Genomic DNA, 23,684 nt, shown 5'->3' with positions numbered 1-23,684 from the left:
CCCCCCCCCGCCCCTTTTGCTGTTTGTTTACCTACCTTAGACCATGCTGCTTTTGTAAGTTATCTTACCCAAAGCCGATGATATGATAAATCTTGTGTGGCAGTTTTGAAAAGATTGATAGAATAATCCTCAAATTGAGAAGCTGGTGTACAAATAAAGGATGGTAAGCAAGCAAAAATATGCCTTCTGGTTCAAAACAGATGTTTAACATGCCTTTGATCACAAGCATGCGTCATCACAGCCTGCAAAATATATATAGCCCAGAAAATCCACCATGCTTTTAAATTTTAAACATGCTCTTTTTCCTTTTTTTATTTCATATTATTTTTAAATTTTATATTTATTGTACAAAAAAACAAATGATTGTAATCCTTGATACAATAGGTTAGCATGGAACGTTTACAAAAACAAAAAATAGTACGTCCGTTAGCTGTCGGCCATATTAAATAACAAACAATCTGCCAATTATTTTCTTGATTAATTGGTTAAAAATAACAAAAACACATATTCACTGAGCCCAAATGACATCAAATTGCTTATTTTGTCCCACCAACAATCTAAAAGTCAGATATTCCCTTCAGGATCCCACACCGCAAAGAGAAACATCCAATTTTGAGTGATTTAAACGATTGATCAATTATCAAAATAGTTAAAATCAAATCAAATACTCGACTCGTGATTTTAGCCCTAGAAAGTACAAAGAGCAATGTTAAACAATGTTACATTACTTATAGCAATGGCATAGTGATACAATATAAGATTAAAAAATTCCTTAAGAAAACATTCTCCCTATAATAATATTGTATTTAAATGGCGAAGATTATGATGAAATAGTCCCAAAGACTTACTATAAACCTTACTTTAAATATACAGTACAGGACTAGTATTTGCTAATAAAAGCATACCAACATTTTCATTACAGGCAACATTAATTCCCTTAATATCAGAGAAATTAGCTCGCTCGTGCCTGCAACACTTAACAAGAGGACATCCTCTCAACAAGCCTTTTAGTGTTTGTTGCAGGATGCTCTGGCTGTGCAAGAGAACTTCAGACTCTAGAGGTCTCCATCCTTCAGCATCCCCTCATCCTCCACCTATTCGCCCTCTTCCTCCTCCTCTCTGGCATTTTGTGCAGCGGAGGAGTAAAGGAGGAGAGACTGCTGAGGAGGAGACAGAGGGGACCCTGAGACAACACGTCCCACGCCAGAGCCCGACAGCCAGGGAGAACTTTGATTTGACGCCAAGTAGCCTGCGATGACAATGACGATGAAGAGAAACAGCCACGTTTCTTCATCTTCTTCTTCTTCTTCTTGGGAGGCTTAGATATTTCGGGCGTGTGCAACATATGATGTCCTTGGACTCATATGCTCAGTGAAGATTTATTTAGGCTGTCTCTGATTTCGCTGATGGCGCTGCTTCGTTCTGCCCGCACTTAGGTCAGCCCAATGAACGTGAAGGCGGTCTGAGCGCATTGTTTCCAGCTCCGTTTGCATATGGGATTTCCAGCCGTGATGTCTGCAATATTTCGCTCTTTGTTTCTAGGTAAGTCACTTCCCATTCCTTTTTAAAAGAGAAGTCATTCGTTTAAAAAGCATTGAAGCGTGTTCGTCTGACGTTTCTCACTGACGACGTGGGCACAGATGTATGTCATTATTATGTTGATAATGAATATGAATATATATATTTTTAAGCGCGTCCTTAACAACACATCTGCAAATGTTTCCGTCTTCGATTTAGAATGATGTCAGAATATATAGTCACCCTCGCACTTTATAATGCGCATATGTTAAGAAATTGCCATTTATAGTCACGCGTATCTGAAAAATGGAAATGCACAACCAACCTTGATTTCCAAACCACAGGATGCTCTACTTGGGGCATGTTCTGAAAAGAGAGACAATTGTAAAGGAGATAAAAAGTTCACTTGACCCCTCCCTTTATATCTACTATCCAGATTTATTCACTCTTAGGGCATTGCTTGAGACTCATTCTTCAAAAACAGGCCTGCTGCAGATGAGCCAAACGCCTTCTTACAATGTTTCTGTCAAAAGTGAAAAAACAATCCAAACATAATACATACAGAAACCACTAAGACCTTGCAAGGGTACACAATACGTTTTTCACAAGCTCTTTCTTACTGTTTGGCCCAATTTGAAGTCTCCTGAACATCATTTTGAGAATTAAAAAAAAAAATTCAAACTTGTGGGGCCGAATAATTTAATGTTTAGTTTGAAACAGCATTTAAAAAAGATTAAAAAATGAAAATGAAGCTTCCTTTGTCAGCTATTGACTATTTATGTTATCACCACTACTGCTGATACTAATACAGCTCTTATTACTACTCTATTGCAGTCCTTGCACTGATGGTCTTTTCACATTCAGACCTAAATGAGGGATTGTTTAATTTTACTGTGACTCTACTGACTGGAAGTTACTGTGGGACAGTGTGTAAATGACTTCCAGTAAGAGGTTTCACACTCCTCACTGCTGTCTCCTCACCTGCAGTGAAATTTCCCCAGCTGGGTGTAACTGGGGATAAACCAGCATTTTCCAAAGGGATGTTTACAGTCAGAAGTGACTATGAATAGAAGTATTTGGAATGGAAAGGTTTGGGAACCTCAGAGTTAGAGAAAGAGTGATTGAAAGTGGCTGTGTGACGAATAATGCACCCGAGAGCTTTGGTTTGAGTCCAAAAGTCGTGCTCTAGTCTGCGTGAAGCTTGCTGTCCGTGCTGTTGCAGTCTGGCGAGAAATCAAAAGAATCATTTGTGTTTCATTTTTCATTCCATTAGTTTAGACATACAACTGGTGTTATTTTCTCATGCTGGGTCTGGATTGTGCTGTAGATTTGTAAATGTTTAAAGAGTTTATCTCCGGCTCCCATTATTCAGTTTTCTTACCTATTGCGGTGACCTCTCGGGAGAGTACACTGCCCCTTACCCAATGCATTCTGGGAAAGGCCCCAGTCCCCCTGTGACCCTGAATAAGATAAGCGGTGAAGAGACCTTTTGTGTGGACCTGCATCCATGCTGACTTGTTAAGGCTTACACTGGTCATCCGGTGAATCCCCAGTATGTGCTCAGCGGTGATGGCCACTGATCCTGCGCTTCAACTAAAGAACTGACTCGGCATTGGACACTTCACACAAACACGTTTTTTGGTTTTACTTATCAGCCTGGGTGTATTAAATAATTATTTAATTACCTAAAATAGCAGTTTTCTACTACTGATGTTGATGATGAGGATGAAAAACACAATTAATTCTTAGCTGTCACAGTTGAACCAGCAATGCCAAGGTAAAATTATACAATAGTAATTTATTCCCTAATAAAAAATAATAATGTACTCATCTTAAAATAACCATCAGCCTGTACCGCGAGTATTGAATTACTTGTTGTTGCCATGGTGAGGCATTTCCCTGTCATGTCACAAGATATGACTATATAAAACAATTTGTGCTGCGGAAAATGATATTGTTGGGGTGAATGTACAGCACAGCAACCTGGGTCGTGTGTCTCTCATGCGAGAACAAAATATCTGCCAGTCAGCCAAAATAGCATTTTTCCCTGACCAGGGAGATATGTAGTTTTTCAGGCTAGGCGGCTCTCCTGCACCACACTGAAGGACATTGTCCTGAAGTTATAGCCTGTATTAATTCAAGATCAACATCGAGGCCAAGTAAAGAGCGGAAGTGGCTGTTTTATTATAAAAGAATCAATAGTCATTAATAGAGGCTCATTTCCTTTTTATTTGGCTGTGGCCTCGCAAGTCCTGAGATATCGTTTAATTTAATATGTGTTGGAGATGTAATATCCACTGTTCACATTACAGATAAGTAGCACAATTAATTGCCACAGAGAGTTACGTGTAGCTCCCTTCTGTGACTCTACCGACACTAAGTAAGAAACAGGAACAAGGTCAAATAGGGTAGCTGGGTAACAGTGTGGTAGATTCAGACAGGTAAAGGAGACTAGTGATGGATTGCCTCTCAGGATTAAATTATTCTGAATGATGGAATTTGAAAATGACTGTCCAAGAAGTAATAACACACTGTAAGTCACTTGACAGAAATAATTGGAAAGAATGAGCAGCTTTGTGTGAGATACAAACCCTCTGTACCCTCGCTTGGTGGAGTCTTATGTTCAGTCTATAATGCAATGTGAGTGATCATGGGAATACAGTAGGGCCTTATTATCAGTGTGCATGTTGATGCTGGTTTGTCTACATGCATGTATACATGTGTAAAACAATGAGAAGATGGCAGTGCCTGTGCACGCCTGCTAGTGTTAGATGTAGATAAAGAGAGCACTGGCTCCAAACTGAAATTCTGTCCCCATTCTATATTTAGTATGTCTGCCGGGGTAGGCAGAGGATCTCTGAAATGTGAAGATGACAGGAGCCTCCTGAGCCAGAGGTTATGAAGTGACATCTTGATGTGTTTGCGCCTGAATCACACTCCCACACACACACACACACACACACAGCCACAGACTTCTGACATTCTTATAAACCCAGAGAAATTTTGATTTCTGACGTCTAGTTACCATACATTAAGTCTTTGTTTTGATCTTCTGTTGATGCGCATTATTCTCTACATTTGACATTCCCTATGTACATTTTCAATCTTGAACATGTTTGATTTCCGAGGGCATGTGATGAATTTGGCAGATCTGCTTTTGCGGAACTCGAATGGGCGCGAGGAGTTGTCAGTTAGGTGTGGAGCCTTGCACGGCGAGTTAACCTTCAGCTCACATTGTAGAAGCGTAGACCTTTTTAAATTACTGTAATTGGCTGGTAGAATTAATTTGCTGGAGTTTATTTGATGAAGCTGATGCAGACAAATTCATCACATATAAAATATGTTCACACACAGACTGGGGAAAATGACATTGCAAAGCATCACAATACATATATGTACACAGGAATCAGTATCCAGTATATGTTACAGTCAAGCTGTGTACAGTGCAGGAAAGTTGCAGCGGTGGTGGGGAAAATGGCAAATAGCTTGCAGTGCATTGTTCAGATAGTTAAATGACTTCCCATCCATGTACAATGTCAGCGATTTGACATGCAGAACAAAGTGTAAACAGATTTCCGTCAAGAGAGGATTTTATTACTCAAAGCCAGAGTGGCAAATGGGACTGGCTCAGCAAGGACAGAGCGCTCCTGAATACAAAACCTCGACCAAGGGTGATTGAAGAGGCCTACAGATAAGTGCAGAGGTCCTGCCGTCCTCAAAACAATTGACCCATATCATTAACAAACACTGATTTGCCTTCCAAGCACTTTCACCCTAATGTGTATGGCCTTTGAATGACAGCTTGCTTCCCTGAATAACAAACCGTTCTCTTTTTGTACCTGAGGGATTCTTCATGTTTCATTGATTTTAGTGCTTTTAGTCGGACTGTCTTTCTATTCTGTCGTAGCAAGCTGGATGCTGTGAGCTAAAACGAGTGTTTGTAGGTGAAAGTGTACCTGCTTTGTACTGTAAGTGCTTTTATTCCTGCTACTTGAGGGTCTAGGCGGGTTGATGTTTATAGTAGGCAATGACATTCCAGGATTGAAAAAAAAATTAAGGTTGCACTGGTGGAATGAACGTAGCCTTTCTTAAAATTCATCCGTTAACATCTCTACAATATTTCTTTGTTTGACAGTTTCTTTATCTTTCTCCTGGTGTGTTTGTGCCACACCCATGATATCCAAGCTGTCCAAGCATGGGTCTTTTGGCACTTGCATCTTGTAAAATACAAGACATATGCCTAGCACGAGCTGGGTTTGGGTAGTGTTTCTGACCTATAAACCCTCCCCCTTTTTATCCTTCACTGGGAAAATCACTTCCAGATTATTTTGGATTGTATGAACAGGAACTGCCTATTTCACTTTACTGCTAATCTTTGACAGATGTGCAGGAGAGGCTCAGATTCACTTGGGCCACATGCACAGTACACACAGGACATTACAGTGTACTAGTATACTGCTGTACAAAAACAATTAAAGACAGACATTTTTTGCAGACAAACTAACACATACATATCACTACCTGCTGTTCTATACAGTAGGCCAGGATGATTAGATTGACATGAGGAATAAAAAGAAACTTTATAGTTAGTCTTTTTGGAAAATACAACAAGTCAGATGAGCTCTTACTGAGAGTTAGAGGAGATGTTTGATACCGCATTTGCAGATTAAAAAAACAAGACACAGTATATTGTGTTAATTAGTGAGTTTTTGAGGCACTGGTTGGTGGATTTTGTTGCCTTTACACACTGCCAGGCTACGTTTTCCCTGACTCCATTCTTCATGCTAAGCTAAGCGGCTGCTGTACTATAGCTTCATACTTGGTGTTCTCTCAGAAATAAAGAGAGTAAGGATATTTCCCAAAATGTCAAACTAAGTTTTGCCATATTCATGACATAGGTGAAATGCTAATACCCATTCTTAAAAAGTTGTTCTAAAGATTTTGTATATTACCATTAGAGTTTAAGCAACTAGTGGATAAATCAAGTACCAGAAAATTTATCTGGGAGAAATTATTAATTGAAGTAATTCATTAAGTAGAATTAAAACATTCTCCATCTCCACCTTCTGAAATGTGAGGATTTGTTACCTTTTGCTGATATTTATATCATTGTAAGTTTAATAATAATAAAGTAATAGCATCCTATCTATTTCATAATTTTGTTATTTTTTTGTAAGGGGACAAATTTTAACTAAACAGCACCAAAAACAAAACACTGCCATAGGGAGGCAGGGAGCCTAATTTGGATCTAGTGACCACAAGACAGCAATGCCAATAGCAATAATCCCACAAAATAACGCATCAGCTTTTGAATCAATTGATCCCACTGCCCCTGGATCTCTCACAGACTGACCTAAGCAGAAATTGATTAGTTAACCATTAACCATTAGTTAACCATGTCATTAACATGGTTAACTGAATAGTTAATAGTTTGGGCACTGTGTTATGGCTTCAGGAATGTATATTTTAGTTGACAATAAATGTGTAAACTTGGAGCCCCCAGTCCATTATAACTAACAATAAATAATATAAAAGCAGAAACATTCAAAAAGCAGGTACATTAAGATTGGATGCTTCAAACTCAAACTTGGTAGCCCTTTTAAACCCCTGGGTAGTCATGGCACTAAAACGTTGCATTGGCCCCTAGTTCCCTGTAATCGCTACTGCCATGGCATTTCCTCCAAAGGGAGGATTTCTGCCTTATTTGCAGTTTGAAAGTCAATGGAGCAAGTGCTATTACAGATTTCAATTTTCTTAGAAAATGTGAAGTGATTCGCTGGCTGTGTGCATAAATATTTGAATCAAGGTCTATGTTTGTTTCATGTAAGTAGTGAGGAGATCAAAGAGTGAACAAAATGGGGAGATAAACGGTAATGCTCGTTGCAAAGTGAAGCATGGATTTGTCTCCCATTGATTCACCACAATAAAGGTCTGGTCTGATATTAAATCTTTGCAGCTATTGACATTGCTGGTAATAGGAATCCATCTATCCCGACCGTGTGCTCTTCGGCTGCAAGAGCAAAGGTGATCAAAATTCATACATTTTACAAAAACACTATCTGAAATGATGTTTATCACTGGTGGGGGCTGGGATGCTATCATCTCATAGCTCTGCCAGCCATGTTGGGGTGCTTTCAAGTGCTTTCTGCCTTAGTAAAAACTGTCTTCTTGGAGCAGAACATGCTTTTGATCTATGTTCTCTGTCTCTGAAACCAGGTATATCTCTGTTTTCTGTGCAGCTGCGTGATCCAACTGTGTGGGAAAATAAACAGCTCAAAAACAAAAATCCCTATTGCTAAGGTATCTTTCACTTTCAAGCAGCTTAGCATAGCGCTTACATCAATGACACAAAGGAAGAAAAAGCAAACTCTTGATAAAAAATTTAAACCCAATGAGCAGCACAGGGGTGACATTGGTTGTGTTACAGTAGCAGTCATGCTTGTGCGTCTCTTTCCTCTGTCACCTGGAAGCCTGTTAACAAAGGTTTACAGAGCCTGATCACGCTTATTGCACAACACAATTAGATGAATTCATTCTCTTACCTCAGCAGACCTTGATTGAACAGTTTGATGTTTTAACTGTGGGACTAACATTTTTCAGTGAGAGAAATAGTGCCAAACCCCCAGTAAACTGTCTGCCAATAATTTATCATTTTTTACTGGTTGTTTAGCACTTTAAATGCTCATGGTGGGCACCTGTCAGACACCAACCTGTGCGGTGGCTCAACTCACACTATGATTACTGATTATCATGCCCAAATATCAACTTGGACATTCAAACAGCATCATGCTGCTGAGATGAGAATACAGCTCACAGCCAGACTGCGACCACAGGGTGTCCTCCTCATAAATCGTAGCATAAAGCAAAGGATTTTTCATGCAGACAGAAAGAATTGTGAAATGGGCATTATTGTATTTATTCCAGTGTGGTGCCGATGCACATAACATAGACTTTTCTTTCCCTCTACATGCCACTCAGCTGTAATTCAATCCTTAGAATCCATTGCATGATGGATAAAAGCAACTTGCGCTGCACCAAACAATGGCGAGGTTTTTTTCTCCTCCCCTTCTGCTTTTCTAATTGTGAGCTGACTGAATGAACACGGCAAAAAATGTTCATGTCGCTCTATTTAGACGCCTGCTGTTCCTTTCAATTTGAAGCAGTTTATTAGCTCAGCAAGCAGGACACTCCATTAGGTGTTTTGAACCTTCATGCTACATTGTCTCACTCCATTTCCTCTTTTGCGTTCCAGCTTTCCCGAAAGCGTTAGTGGCTTTGATCATTAGAGGCCCTTCTGCCCTTTAAACATTTATCTTCAGCCGCTTTTGGTCGTCACCGAGCAGCCTGGAAAGACTTAAAGATGGATGGTGTTTGGAAGGGAGGAAATTCAGTGGCCATTGATTAGAGTGGTGAAAGACAAAGTGGTCACCTGCACAAGACCTGAACACCATCTGGAGAATCCCCTCCACTCTTGGTGATTGATAACTGAAGTCAGGACTCAGCCACCCGCCTAATTTAGATCTATACTGAGAGTGAGAAAGAAAAGGATTTTTTATTTTAGTTGAAGACTAAAACAATTGATCATTCACCAACTTTAAATAACAGGCTTAATCTATTTATTGACTGTAACACATCTTTGGGAATGACCTTTAAAGATGTTTAAGATGTGCAATTCTGCTGAGTGATTCTTTATAGGTATGAAGTCCTTGGTCATCAAAACTTTACCTAATGTAAATCCCCTGCACACGATACTGTAAAATGCAATAACTTAGGCCCAGTCTTGGTTTTGCCAGACCTGTTCTCTTGCAGTTGATGTTTCTGATTTTTCATAGCACAGCAAAAACATTGTAAACTGAATACATTGATCAAAATATTCATCAATTACCAGGTTGTCCGCAAATTAAGTACGTAATGTCGCCAATTGCACTACAGCTCTTTCCCCAAGCATTATAGAGCATTGAGCCCTCTAATTGGCCAAAAGGTTGAGAAGAATTAAGAATTTATATGTATTTGCAATGCTAAAATAGCTTTTTTTTAAATGTATTACTTTGTCGTTCCACTTTTTCCCCCTTTCCCAGCAAAGTGGTTCAGAACAGATGGCACCACTGTCTTTGTTTTTCCGAATCGTTAGACTTGGCTTGTTGATGATATGGAGCCTTTACGCTATACTTCCGATGCAGATGAGTATAGTATATTTTCTAAAGTAGCCTCTGTCACAACATACTAGTCAGTAAAGGTGGTGTAATCCACAAGTATCCACCATTACATGTTAGTTTTACATTGTATCTTCCGGGGCTCTTTGTTGTGGTTTTTTCTTCAAAAGTGGACACACAAGCGTGAGTGTAGCATGTACATAAAGTGAACACGGAGTATGTTTGTGCTTGATACTGCAACTAAATACAAAAAGGAGTGTTTATGTGCTTGTGCGAACTCACTACAGCAATAGTGTACCTTGGAAACTAGCAAAATGTTGCCAACAACTTTCCAATCATAATCTACAGCTCATTCAGAGAGATAACGGCATGTTACCTCCATTTGTATTAGTCATCTCCTGCATTTTGTTTAGTGAGCACGGTAGTCAGAACCGACTTCCAGATCACAATATCTCCAGTGAACAGACAGACACAGGCTTAGGACTGCGTTCAAGATGCCTGTCATGGTTTGGGTTGTTGTCCAAATCGTCACACTTTAAATGAAATTGTCTTATTATGGTTGCCGGATGAGGGTAGCGTGCTCTTTAGTATGCAAACGCTGCAGTAGTGAGTGAAAGCTGGGCAGAGTTTTATGGCTCTCTCAAAATTATTAAACATGAGGCTTTTTTGGACCTCACATCTTCTCTCAGCAGCAGGCATAATTTTTATTTTGTGTGTCTTTCTTCAAGAGGGAAATCAAGACTGTTAGCATTTGGCTTGATTTGCTGTCTGTGGTCCAAAGACGCTGTAGAGGGGGAAATAGCAGAGTTTGCTAATTCAAGCTCTTAAAATAATTAAAGTTGGCATGATGACTCTGCTTTTTAGACGGGTCCAAGCTCAAAAGAAGCCAGCTTTGGGAGTTACCACACAGCAACAGCAAGCTGTGTTATACACCATATGACAATTAGAAATAAAAAGGTTAGAATATGCAGATAAGATTTGAAAATATACATCCATAATTCTGTGAATTTGGACGGAAATTAAGCTTTTGGCCAATAACCCATCATACTAGAAAACAAACATTTGTTTTCAATTTATGAGATGGAGATGTTGTTTACTCTAGTAATCTTTCCTTTCGGTTGCACTCTTGACATTGAACATTGTGAAAGAGGCCTACTCCTCGCCGGCCCTTTTGCTAATGAGGCAATTAAGTCTATCCTGCCTTGGTTGAGCAAGGGGCAGAGAGAGCACGGCAAGTCATCTGCTGTCTCAGCAAACACCAAGCATCTTAGCCGTCCCGCAGTCAGAATACATAACAAGTCCTGCTTTGTTGTAGTGGTCCTACTCTGTCAGTGCGACCCTCAGCACGGCTGAGGATCACAGGCAGCATCAGGCTGTATTTATCCATGTGCACTGAAGCGCAGCAAATAGAAATGGAATAAAAACATTGAGTAAAATTATGTTTGGGCTCTGTTTGTAAGCTATTGTGAAGCCATGGTGGGAGGCAACTGTGTAACATAGCCACAACTGCTTGTGCTGCCTGTTTAGGGATAAAGCAGTGAACCACTGCTTTCAGTGACTGGTCTCAATTGTTAATGCTTCAGAATACTCACAGAACATCTCGGTTCCAAATTATGAATATGATTTCAACATGGATGAGTGTCAGTGCTGCCTGATAAATGTTTCATATATTAGCTTCTGCATGTCTTGTTGACTTGAGTATTTACCATGTTTCTTTTATGTAGTGAGTTATTTATGCATCTAAAAGACCACTTGCTGGTCGAAAGACTGAGAGGATGTTGGTCTGCTGAAGCCCAGTGTTGAGACTGGTGTACACTGTGGCTGGTTAAAAAAGAAAGAAAGATGGGTAGAAAAGCAAGGTTATGCCTCTCTTTTTCATTTGCATGCTGAAAAAGAAAAGGAATAAACGAATGAATAAACAATATGCATACATGATTGAGTGGCTGTCAATGTGTCTTCTTCATGCCAGATTTTATCACCAGATTCCCTGTCTCACACATGTTAGGGATAGCACGGAATTGCAATTGCCTCAAGAACTTTCCAGGATGATGTTGATTGCTGTAAAAATGTGCTGATACTTTGCATCCATTAAAAAAAACACTTTTAACCCAATTAAATGACAGCATTTAGCACATTACTTCTCTCTTACTCTAGTAACTGGCTGCTATGAGCAGCTGCCATGTCCTACAAAAGGGCCCTGCATTAGGGCCTGAGTTAATGTGTTTAAGGGATGCACAATTCTAACGAGTGATAATGGAAGGCTTACGGCTGCTCAAAAGGGATTAGGGGACATAGTTGTCTGTCTTAAAGCTCAGGCTTAACCATCATACTGTTTTTTTTTTCCCTCCTCCATCTCATCTCCCTGGTAATGAATCGCCAGTGTTTCCTGACACAAGGCAAGACAAAGGAACGTCTCACTCGACAGGGAATGAAGACGGCTGCTCATTAGCTGTGGAAAGGTGTACCGAACCGGAAAGTGGAGATGTCGGGACAGATTTGCTTGAAATCAATGCCTGTCTCTTGAAGCTTCCTTTACAGTATGTGGCTGCCATGACTTATCAGAAGACATTCATAGAAGCTTATGTAAGCAGGCAAAAGTCTGCTTAAGCCCCACAGACATATGAATACAGTGTTAAAAAGTGAGCACTATGGCTCCTTTTAGCATCCGATTTCAGACCTCTCGTGCAGGTTTCAGTGTCCACTTTAACATATTTGCCTTTGCCAGGTGACCAGATCAATACTGAGAGATTACCTCTGCTCGCTTTGAGACACGGATGCTTCTGAAGTGGCAGGGTTGGAGAATGACAGAGCTGACGGTTTACAGTTACAGGACACTGAAGATGCAAAGTGGCAAGGGCGCCAGAAAAAATGCACAGTTAGCAATGGGATGCACCGGCAACTGACCATGTGTGTTAACCGCTGGCTAACATTTACTGACACTTGACACCACAGGGTAAGGCTTAGGGTTCTTTTACTGCAAAATGTACTGAATAACACAGAAAACATCGCCATTACACGCTTTGGCAGCAGCATAAGAAAATGAAAGTCTGGCTTATGGTCTTGTTTGATTTAATGTGTTAGAGTCACAGTTTATTACATGTTGCTACAAACCCTGGATGGATGATAGGACTAACCTTTGGTTTATACCGATGATGTCCTTTTGCTCAAGCTAACAGCCCTTTTGTGAAGACTGCTAACCCTGGGTGCAGTTTTTTGGAGGCATCGTCAATAGTGTTGTCACTCACCCCTACGGAGTGCATCTGAAGGCCATTTCTTTGACATGCAAGTTAACACTGTTTTATCTTCTGGTAACTGTACCACGCAGGTTCCTTTGGGGAAATCAAAATCACATTTTTGATTATTAAAGAAAGGTATTGTTAGTTAAAGCACTGCCTATTCTGACATCATCTGACTTCATTTCCCCACTGCTTCACTTCTCCAATGCATCTTCTCAGCCAGAACAACTGCGCATATAATCATCTTCTACAATTGATCTAATGAAAGGGAGGGTGGTGGTTAAATGATTATAGTTAGGGCGTGGGGGGGGAGAACATTCAACCTGCCCTGTCCGTCTGTCTGTGAACATTTTGATGATTTTCTGAATGGATTAGCATGGCCAGGAGAACGGCTTGAAAAGCCTGGAAAACCTTCTTTGTTCACTTTACATATTGATTTTTGTTTTTCGGCTCATATAATCCAATTTAATGTTTATTTATCACATCTGCCGCAGTCAACCGCATTATACTTGATCGGAGGGCAGAAAGACATTTGGTGTTTATTAGCGGACGCAACATTCTCTCTGTATTGCCCTTGTTTGCTTACATGGCATTGGAATGCAGTAGAAGTATGAATGATGTTTCACTAGAGTGACCAGCATGGTCATTAATCCTAATATTTAACCTGGAGCCGCCATCCACTCCCAGCTGTGGCTCGACTACAAGTAATCATAGCCATACACCGCTGTGTATTGTGCTGCAGGGAAAACACAACAAGTGGAGAAGCTGAGTCCATCAATCTAAAAGGCCAGATATTTTTTCTCATACCTCAAGTTGGGGGATTTTGAATGCCGCCCTCCCCCCATGTTGACGGAATATGTTTATGAGCCCTTTCTCGTACTGTTCTGTCTCTTCCCAATCCCCTCTCCCTCGTATGAGACAAGGGGTCTGAGCAGATGGAGTGTATACCGCTCTCCGACGCAGGTTTGTGATGGATGGCCACTCTGCTATCCCCCCCCCCCTTTGCTCACCAGAGGCCGGCCATATTTCTCCTTCAATTGATGCTGTAGACCTGCATCTGCATGACTACAGTCAGGGATGGTGCTTTCTGTGAGCTTAGCAGGGCCGAGTAGGAGTATTTCATTAGATGTAATGGAATTAAAGTAATCTCATTTCAAAAAGATGACATCTGTAATCATTTGCACTTACTGTAAATATGCAGTAATCAGATCACAGATGCTTATGATGCTCCAGAGTTATTGCATTGTTTAATACAACTGTGGTATCTAAGTTGTGGAACTTCTTCACATTTTACAGAATTGTAGATTAAAATGAAAACTATTTAATGGGAATGATTTTATAGGAGTGTAACATAAATTAAATATTCCAGCAACATTACTGGTAACAATTTTCTGCTGGTAATCAGCACTTTAGGTAATTGCCTCTGCGTGTAATCCCCCTAACCCTCATAACTGGTGTTGGAGTTGAATGGTAGGCTTGGGATATGTGGGGGGATGGAGGGATATGTTGAGGTGAAGTATTAGCAACAGGATGACCCCAGGGCCTTATTGGAGGCTACTGCTCGGTCATAGAAGGAATAAATGCTGCAGGGTGCTCTGCATGGCAGCACGCCTCTGCTTTTGGGTCAGAGAAATGAGGGGATAGAGAGAGAGAGAGAGAGAGAGAGAGAGGATCTGTCATTGATCCTGTGGCATTAGCCTCAGCTCCTGTGTGTGTGTGTGTGTGTGTGTGTGTGTGTGTGTGTGTGTGTGTGTGTGCGCGAGCGCAACTCCTGTAAATATCTGCATCTGGAGTGTTTATATCCTGGTAATTAATTTATAACTCATGTGGACACAAATAAATCACTCAAAGTGTGTTAGATGGATGTGTGTGTGTGTGTATATTGGATGTGTGCATCCCTAGATACCGTTGTGTTAACATATTGCAGGGTATGCATTGTCATCGTGTGAGTATCTTGTGTGTGCATGTATGTGTGTGGGATGAAGCAGGAGAGGCTGCTAGGCGACTCATCCATCATTTCCCCCCCTGGCCCGTGGTCCCCTCAGGAGTGTTGCTCTGTCACGGTGACATTGGGCTCATTTTGGAGTAGAAAAATGGTGCATCCGCCCCCAGCGTCACCACCCGCCCTCCTCCAGCCATCTTAGACGCTGCAGTAACAATCCCTCTAACAGTCTTAGACTACTTTCCCCACTGTCAGCTTTACAAGCCATATCCACAGATAGCTAATCAGAGCCAGCACTACTATAGGGCCCTCGTTTGCCAACGCTCGTTTACTGAAGCTACTTCAGGTGGGTTGTCACCTTCTCTGACCCTCCCTACCCCCATCACTTCAACCCTTCTACTAGCATGTCCTGCTTGATAGCCTTGGAAACGGTAGACCAGGGGAAGCACGTAGGGGACAAAAGAGGAGTGATGAGACCACTTTATGAGCATCCCATGCCCTGTCCTGCATCTCATCCTCATTGGTAATATACATGGTGAGTCAGCATGAGCAACTGCAGTATAGCGGCCCAGTCGATCTGTTTGTGCTCGCCTCTGGAGAAATAATGCCAATGCCATGCCGCCAAGCCGCTGCTGCTGCTTCGTGACTAAGTGTGTGTGTTTGTGCACGTGTCCTTCAACTCCACATGGATTTGCCAATGCAGGACAGCACTAGCACATAACGGACAAACTTTCGGGCAGTGCCGAGAGTGAAAGGTGTCATGGTCAAGGGGCCATGCTGTAACATTTAGTAAGAGATGAGTGAATGAGAAAGAGGAGGAAGTGTGGCAGATATTTGGATGCTTTTTCTCAGTTACACATCAATTTGTGCAGCTGCAGCACAGCAGGCCGAATGCAACACAAAGTGTTGCACTTTCTTTTTCATCAAGAGTTAGGAAGAAAGCATGTGTGGTGCATGTATGTGTAAATCTTTCTGTATGTTATGTTTGGTTAGTAGCACATGGTTTATATTGCAGATACTCTGAGTACAACTTGCACATGGCTGACATGAAAAATCCTATTAAACAATCACATTAGTCACATGCTTGCATGCACACAGAGAGTGAGTGATGTTTAACAGAAACACACAAAAAGACACAGACTGCTATTATGTGATAAGCACCTAAACCCATGCAGACATATCTCAACCACTAGCTCCCATTATGTAACTGCAGTCAACACATTTTAATGTCATTCCTCCCAAAACGGCACCTTGTTGTTGAAGGAGTGGGGGAGGGTGAGAGGAAAACCGAATCAGAAAAATGAAAGGAGAGACGCATAAAGAGGAATACGAGGAGGAAAAGAGGAGTTAAAGGATTGCAGCATGTGCCCCCCTGCCTTCCTTCCATGTCTGGAGCAAAAACAGTTGGTAATCAGTCCTGCCACTTCACATACAAACACACACACACACACACACACACACACACACACACATACAAATCTACTGATACATCATCCGAGGCACACACAGACACACACGCACAGCTTTTCCTCAGTAAGCCTCCTTTCATAGATAACCTATCCAGCTGACAATAGCAACAATAGCATAAATCCTGATCCCAACAACAACAACAGCAATGGACAGCCACGTCCGTCACTGAACCCACGTCAGCACATTCTCCCCTCTCTGTCTCTACTGACAGATCTGACAAGTCTGTCTTTTTTTATTTTGAAAAGGATCCATTTCCAGAGCTGCAAGCATCCTGTTAGGACATGTCGGGCTAGTGGCAGATTGATAACCCTGTTCTGTTGCTGGAGATCAATTGTCATCCGTCCTCTTCTATTAGATGTCGTTTCTTCCATTTGCCTGTAGCAGCGTGCCTACCAACCTCATAGTCCCACCTGACCTCACCTTTCCCATAAGTCAGGCCGAAGGTCAAAGTCTGTTATCAATTTGCATGACCTTGTTCACTTCGATGTTCCGTTCGGCCGCTGTGCGGTTGCACATCTGTATTGTCTTTCATACAGCCCTAAGAATAACCTCCTTCCTGTGCAGGGGATCAATAGTGTAGCATAGCCCATAAAAAAATAATACGCCACTTCCCCTCGCAATAATGACAGGAATCGTGGAAAATGTATGCAAGCAAAGCCTAGAATCAATGACTTTCATGTAAATGTAAACTCTTCTCTTCCTGTCTAAGGGATGCTATTGTGGTTTGTTTATGTAAATTTCTATACACTAAAGGCTTATTTCTTTCCGAGACAGCTACTCTGTAGGTATTTTACTGTGTAGGGTTACAAATATCACTTTTCTTTTGAAAATCGCAGCCAAGCATTATGATGCATTGCTTCATGGACTCTTATCACAGCCTCTCACCATGAAGGAAGGAATGGTGAATAGCACATTTAAATCATTCTGTCATGGGAGAACTATTATCTTTTTCTTCTGCATGGCATATGTCCTTCGACTTCTAACTAATCCTTATTATGCCTGAGAAGCGAAGGTCATTGTCAAAGCCGAGGGGTGATTAAGTTAATCCCCTTGTTTTTTGAATCCGATTTACCTCATTTTCCAAACTGGGGAACAATGTTCAGGCACAAAGACATCAAGATGATAGTGCGGCACACATTAAGAAGGAGGGCCCCTACACCCGAGAGGCTTCTATTATCTATCTACATCATCTGTATCCTATTCTGCTTCCCAGTTCTATCAGCAGATTTTAAATGACTGCATTCAAACCTCTGCCATATGGAGAGTAAAAGTGAAAGTGAGAGGGGCGCACACAAGTTAAAAGCGGAATGATCTCTCTTATTCATGAATCGATCTATGTCGCTGCAGTATAAGCCTCTAGCAAAGCAAGGCACAGTGGCCTGGTAAGCAGGAGCCCCGGGCTGCGACCGGCCAGCCTCAGTAAGTTACGCAGTGCAGTGGCATACGATCGACTTCATTAGCAGGTCCCTCCCTTCAAGGGGATGGGTTATTTACTACTGCACCGGGCACGGACAGATGCTCCGCTGATATTATACTATAGAGATTTGTGCAAGTGCAACAAATTGTGTGTGTGTTGTTGTTGTTTTTAACTATAACTCTGAATGTAAGCTCACATACCGGACAGCAGTGCAAATTTGCACATCCATGCTAATGTGTTACGAATGTGTGTGTTCATCCGTACGTCATGCAAGTCTGCATTTATGAATATTTGTTTATAGATTTTTTAGTGCGCGTGCCTTTCAGTACATTAGCGTAACCATTAGCTTCTCTCTGTCTGATCGGATCACTCTTCTCTGCCTTATCATCTCATGGCATGTGAGCCAGTATTAGTAGTGGAGGGAGAGACATTACACTCATATTTGGTACTCAGGCATTATTTTTCAACTACCTCCTACATCATTTAAACAACAGACACAGATGGACATGTGTGGTTAATGTGAAGTGTCAAGGCTTTTATTCCCATGGCGTGATGTGAATGCAAAAGCCATGAGAATATAGTTTTTTTTGTCTTTTAATGTACCATTTTCATGGGTTATCATGGGATTGAGTGGCATTACAGCACACAATGATTTCAGTCTTAACCTCGTCTTTGAATGTGTTCCACTGCAATTAGAGAGGAAAGAAAATCACTAGATAATGGTTGGGAATTTTGGGATATTTAACCCTTTCAAACTTTTAATGTGCAGTAATATTTGCATGGGAAACAAATGTTTTTTCCTTGTCAAAATTCTTCACCTACTGACTTTTGTTGTTTCCCTGTGTCTGTGTGTGTGTCTCTCTCTCTCTCTCTCTCTCTCTCTCTCTCTCTGTCTCTCTCTCTCTCTCTCTCTGTCTCTCTTATACATAGCTTCACGCAAACACTGATACTCAATTTATAGTCTTTAGTTTGCAGTTACAAATTATAAATAAACATGTATATTAATCATGTAGCATGTATTAATCATCAACCAATTGTAATTATTATGACAAAGAGTAGTAACCTAGCTTGGGTCGCAACAAAGAAATGATTATGTTCATCATGAACTAATTGCAGATTTCTTTCTCAATTAATTGTTTGATATATGAAAAATCAGGGAGTAGGAAAGTTCACATTTCAGACGTGGATTTTTTAAATTGCATGTTTTGTCCAACTAACACTCTAAAACTCAAAGATATTTAATTCACTATAATAGAAGACTAAGGTTTTGCTAATAAGAGGCTGGAGTATTTACATTTTTTCCATTTGCATGCTTAAAAATTACTTGATTAATTATCAAAGTGCCTCAGCCTTACTCTCACAACTAAGCCAACCATCACACATGTTAAGACAAATGTTTGAATTATTTTGTATGATTAAACAAGATCAAACAAGAAACACACGCCTAATCGGTGCTGTTTTGATGTAATGCGGAGCTCACAGATTTTCACCCTTGTGTTATTTGCGTGAGATAAGCGTGGGATCATTTGTGTTCATTCGCCCAACACGTGTGAGGAGGACCAAAGAGGGGGAGGGGCCCCATAGATACTAAGGCTGTCCTCAAAAATTGTTAGTCCACTAACACATACAATTTTGTCCACTGATTGGATAAGTTGGTTTAATAAAATGTATAATCTGTAAAACTGAGTTTCTCCAAAGAATCATGCAAACGCACCATTTTAAATCTTGTTTACCAAAGATATGCTCATTAGTTATAAAAGAGAGTCATTCAGTATGAAAAAGCCTTAAGATTACGTATCGAAAAATGGAAAATTTAAAAAGAAGGGGCAGCCATAGTAGATACCAACCAAGTTTCTTTCCGCCATTTCTTTCTGTCATCAACCATTGCCGAAATAACTATTGCCGCTTTTTACCAGTTGTAGAAGTCCCAGATACTTCGGAAAACTAAAAGTTGTCATGTCTGGGTTCATAAAATCATCCGGCGGCTACAATCATTCTTTCCTCCATTTCTGATTTCTGATTCGTCTTAATACCGATAGACTTTCACAACACAGTGTCCTGCAAATTACACAGATAGAAGAAATTGCATGACACTGTGTTGCCCGTGACAAATTTGCATTCATGCATGTCTTTGCATCGACTTTATATGTAAACACAGTGCAAAGACTTTCTTCTGTGTTTAGTGTGAACACAGCATAAGAACATAATTGGCAAGTTCTGCGTTACTCTGTGTGTGTGCGTGCGTGTGTGTGTGTGTGTGTGTGTGTGTGTGTGTGTGTGTGTGTGTGTGTGTGTGTGTGTGTGTGTGTGTGTGTGTGTGTGTGTGTGTGTGTGTGTGTGTGTGTGTGTGTGTGTGTGTGTGTGTGTGTGTGTGTGTGTGTGTGTGTGTGTGTGTGTGTGTGTGTGTGTATGTACCTGCTGTATGCACTTAAAAATGGGCCCAAACCCCAAGCCTGTTGGGAGCTTTGACTGGGTTGCATATTTCTATCTTACAGTGTGACAAGCATGAGACAAGGGAGGCTGGAAAAACACAGAGGAAGAGGAGAGAGAGGTTGGGAGAAAGGGAGAGTAATTGAATGTGGGGCAGACAAATAAACAGACAGAGAGTTAAAAGGAAAAAATGAGCCACAAATGAAAAAGTGCAGATGTTTGAAAGTATTTACCAGATCCTGTTGTGAAGCTTTGAGTCAGTTATAATAAACAGGCCTAACGCACAATTAAAAACACCTGGGGGCCCCATGATTATAAGTGATGGAGGGCTTGACCGTGTGTGTCTTGACTGCAGACCGTGTGTGTGTGTGTGTGTGTGTGTGTGTTTGTGTGTGTGTGTGTGTGTCCTTCCACAGTTTTGCAAATCAAGGTGTGACCAAGCCAGAATGAGATTTTCCATAGCCAGGACAAACTCCATTATAGACATTTTAAACACAGACCCTGTTATTCTTCTGTCCTGCATTTTATGTGAAGTCTGTGTTTTTTAGCCTTTGTTTTAAATCGACTCTGATTTCTAATGATGTTTCTTTCAGAAACACCCACATTCCCCCCCAAAAATGATTATCATACATCATATATCATCATATATCATACATTTACTGTCCCTTTACGTATATGTCTTACTCCTACGCTCAAAAATAATGGAGACATAAGTAAGGAAGAAGTGAGGTAATACATGGCAATAAGGTGCAGCATCGGTGGACCTTTTGTTAAATAACAGGGCGACCTAAGATAGTCCACAACTACACACGTTTGGAATAAGTAATGTTTCCCCCTGTCAGCTGTGAACTGTGAGTATTATGCGGCAAGTTGCATTAGGTGTGTTTAACTTGGACTCACCGTGGGGAAGGTCAGAAGCTTAGCATGAAAGCTGTGTAAGCTCACAAAATAAAAGGAGCTTTTATCTCCTATTTTGTTCTCCAGCTCAAGTCCAGGACCATTTGTATTTGCTATACAGTTTCTGGTTGTTTATGTAGCTGGCCTCTAGAGGTAGAGTAAACTGCAATCAGCAGAACTTTGAAGTATTCCGCTTTTCCATGTTAACTAGATTTCTTTCTCTCCTTCAGCCTCCCACCCAGGGTTTATGTGTGTCCGCTTAATTTGCTAAACCAACCTCTTAAACTCTGGCTGACTTGGGTTCATTCAGTCAAGCTAAGAGAGGGAACAATCAATCCTGAGATGTAGGAGTTGCACCAATCTAAATATTTTATCACCTCCAATTCTGTATGATGGTCTTGAGTCTCATGAAGGAAAGAGGGAACTTTAGCTGAACTACAATTTCTCGAAAATGACTGCATCCACCATGATTGAAACTAAAATTATTTATTTTGTCAGAGGAAGAAAGTGTACGCTAAGGCCAGCTTCATTTGCAGCCTACTTTCTTACTTTAGTGTTTTCTGGCTTGTGATGAAGAATCAATGCTGGTAGTGGCCAGTGTGTGAGCTGATTCATATTGCTTGAGTTCTCATGGACTTTGCCAAATGGAGCTCTTAGTGGCAATTTCTAAACTGCAGCTTGGTAAAGTACGGCAAACTGATGATAGAGGGACTTAAAGCTTTTAAGTGTTAAACCTTATCTCCCTACACATCCTTAAGGGCTATTAGAGTTAATGTCAATTAGCTTGTTCAACAGCCTGGCTGACCTCTTTTGGTCTGTCTAATGCTACCTTGAATTCTGCTGCCGACAAAACAATCACAGGTACTATTTTTAGGGATGAGTATGACTTTGGTTTTTAATGAGTACCATCTGATATACTACACCCTTAGGATTTCTTTCCTTTTGGTGGGGCTATGATAGCATGTGTTAACCCTTTCTCTTTGTGTAAGTTAAAGAACATCCATCTGGGCCCCTGACTATTCAACTAAATCAGCGTCTACTTCGAGACTCTGCCTGTCCCTACAAATTATCTCTTGCCCCACCCTGGGAGCTGTTGTGCACTGATCCATTTGAATAAGAGAGACACCTCCCCCATTAGTCTCAGATTGAGCTTGGCACCTCTCACACTGCCATGCTGGTCATAGACAGGGCAGAGTGGAACTTGTTTATGTGGAAGAAGGGATGTTTAAGCGCACTAATGTGCCCTAAATGGATAAATCTGTTAAATTTGAGGAGCTGCACCTGCATCCTAATCAGTCATGACACCATTTACAAACGCTTCATTTACAAAACCCATTGCGTCACTGACATGTCTTGAAAGATTAGCAAGGCATGCAAGTAGACAATGACAGCAAAGCCTAAGACTCAGACTTGACTGATTATAAGATGATATAGTGAGTGAAAATTGGTTTTGACTCACTCAGAGAGCCAATGAAGACAAGCCTCATAGAGTAACAGAGTTTGGTTTGTGCTGTTTCATCCCTGCCTATCTAGAAAAAATAAGGAGACGGGGAGTTTACACAGCTGAAAGTGTGTGCTGTGACTTACTGTTACCAAGGACTTTTATACTGTGTTTGTTTGCAGAAATTTCATTCCTGAAGTTTGTGAAAACAGTGTCTTCAGCACAGATAAAGAAGAAGTCACATATGCCCTGGAGGTGCACCAGATCAAGCTTATTTGATGCAGTTAGATTCCAACAAGTTCTTGGAAGCTACTGATTCTGACACTTTGACTCCACTACATCTGCTTACCTGCTAATTACAACAAAGCTTTCAACAATCTAGCAAAGCAAGAGGAAATTAAAATTTCCGGATGTTATGTCTGGCATGCAAGCAGCATGTTTTTATTTTTTTTATTTATTTATTTTTTTACTGAAGCTGTTCCCCATCTACGATAATCATCATCATCATCTTGGCAGAAGTGTGCTTTATTCTGCTTTGCATAGGTTATCTGTTGAGATAATTGTCAAATTAGCAATTCAGATGAACTGCAACTCCAACACAGTACACTGGAATTCAGCACAGTACACTAAGATGCTAATTAAGACAATAAAATGTGTCATGATTCTTTATGCAGTTGATTTTAGAAGTAACACCTTTTAATAGTGATTTCATTTTGTTTGAGGAGAAAAGTTTAGCATGTCACTCAGCTGGTATGTTGACGTGAAAGGAAGAAGAAGATGAGTGTGTAACCTCAGAGACACATGTAAAAGCTGGGTTTGATTCACTAAATAGAGAGGCCAGGGGGCAGGAGGAATCCAGTTTCTCAGTCGCTGATGGGATGGGATGGGTTGGGTGCCAGATGTTTGTTGACATGCACTGAATATGCCACACTGGCCCTTGCAGCATGCTGCAAGATGTGAAAAATCTTGGCACGGTCAAGGCGGCTTTCTGCTTGGCGCAGTGTACTTGTGTGCAACCTTGTCTTAGTCCCAGCCCTCTCTCTCCCCAGCATCAGCTCCAACCCTATCAAACATTCTCCTGATGTCCTTGTATTATTATATTTCACCACCAACCATTTTTCTCTTGCTATTTCTTTCACCTTTTTTTTTTTTTACTATTGAATAGGGAATGTCAAAGAAG

The 23,684-nt window shown here is 40.9% G+C and overlaps 1 protein-coding gene across 1 annotated transcript in view; it reads left to right on the top strand.

Moving 5' to 3' along the window:
- Positions 1-1,061: 1,061 nt before the first annotated feature.
- clmpb (CXADR like membrane protein b) overlaps positions 1,062-23,684 on the top strand; it is a 60,193-nt gene continuing 37,570 nt past the window's right edge. The window contains exon 1 of the mRNA XM_034867360.1: positions 1,062-1,542. Within this exon, the coding sequence (XP_034723251.1) occupies positions 1,494-1,542 (49 nt within the window). The 5' untranslated portion in view covers positions 1,062-1,493. The remainder of the gene's footprint in view (positions 1,543-23,684) is intronic.

This window comes from Etheostoma cragini, chromosome 3 (genome assembly GCF_013103735.1).
Source record: "Etheostoma cragini isolate CJK2018 chromosome 3, CSU_Ecrag_1.0, whole genome shotgun sequence".
In the NCBI taxonomy this organism is placed as follows: domain Eukaryota; kingdom Metazoa; phylum Chordata; class Actinopteri; order Perciformes; family Percidae; genus Etheostoma; species Etheostoma cragini.
This window is presented reverse-complemented; position numbering and strand designations above follow the sequence as displayed.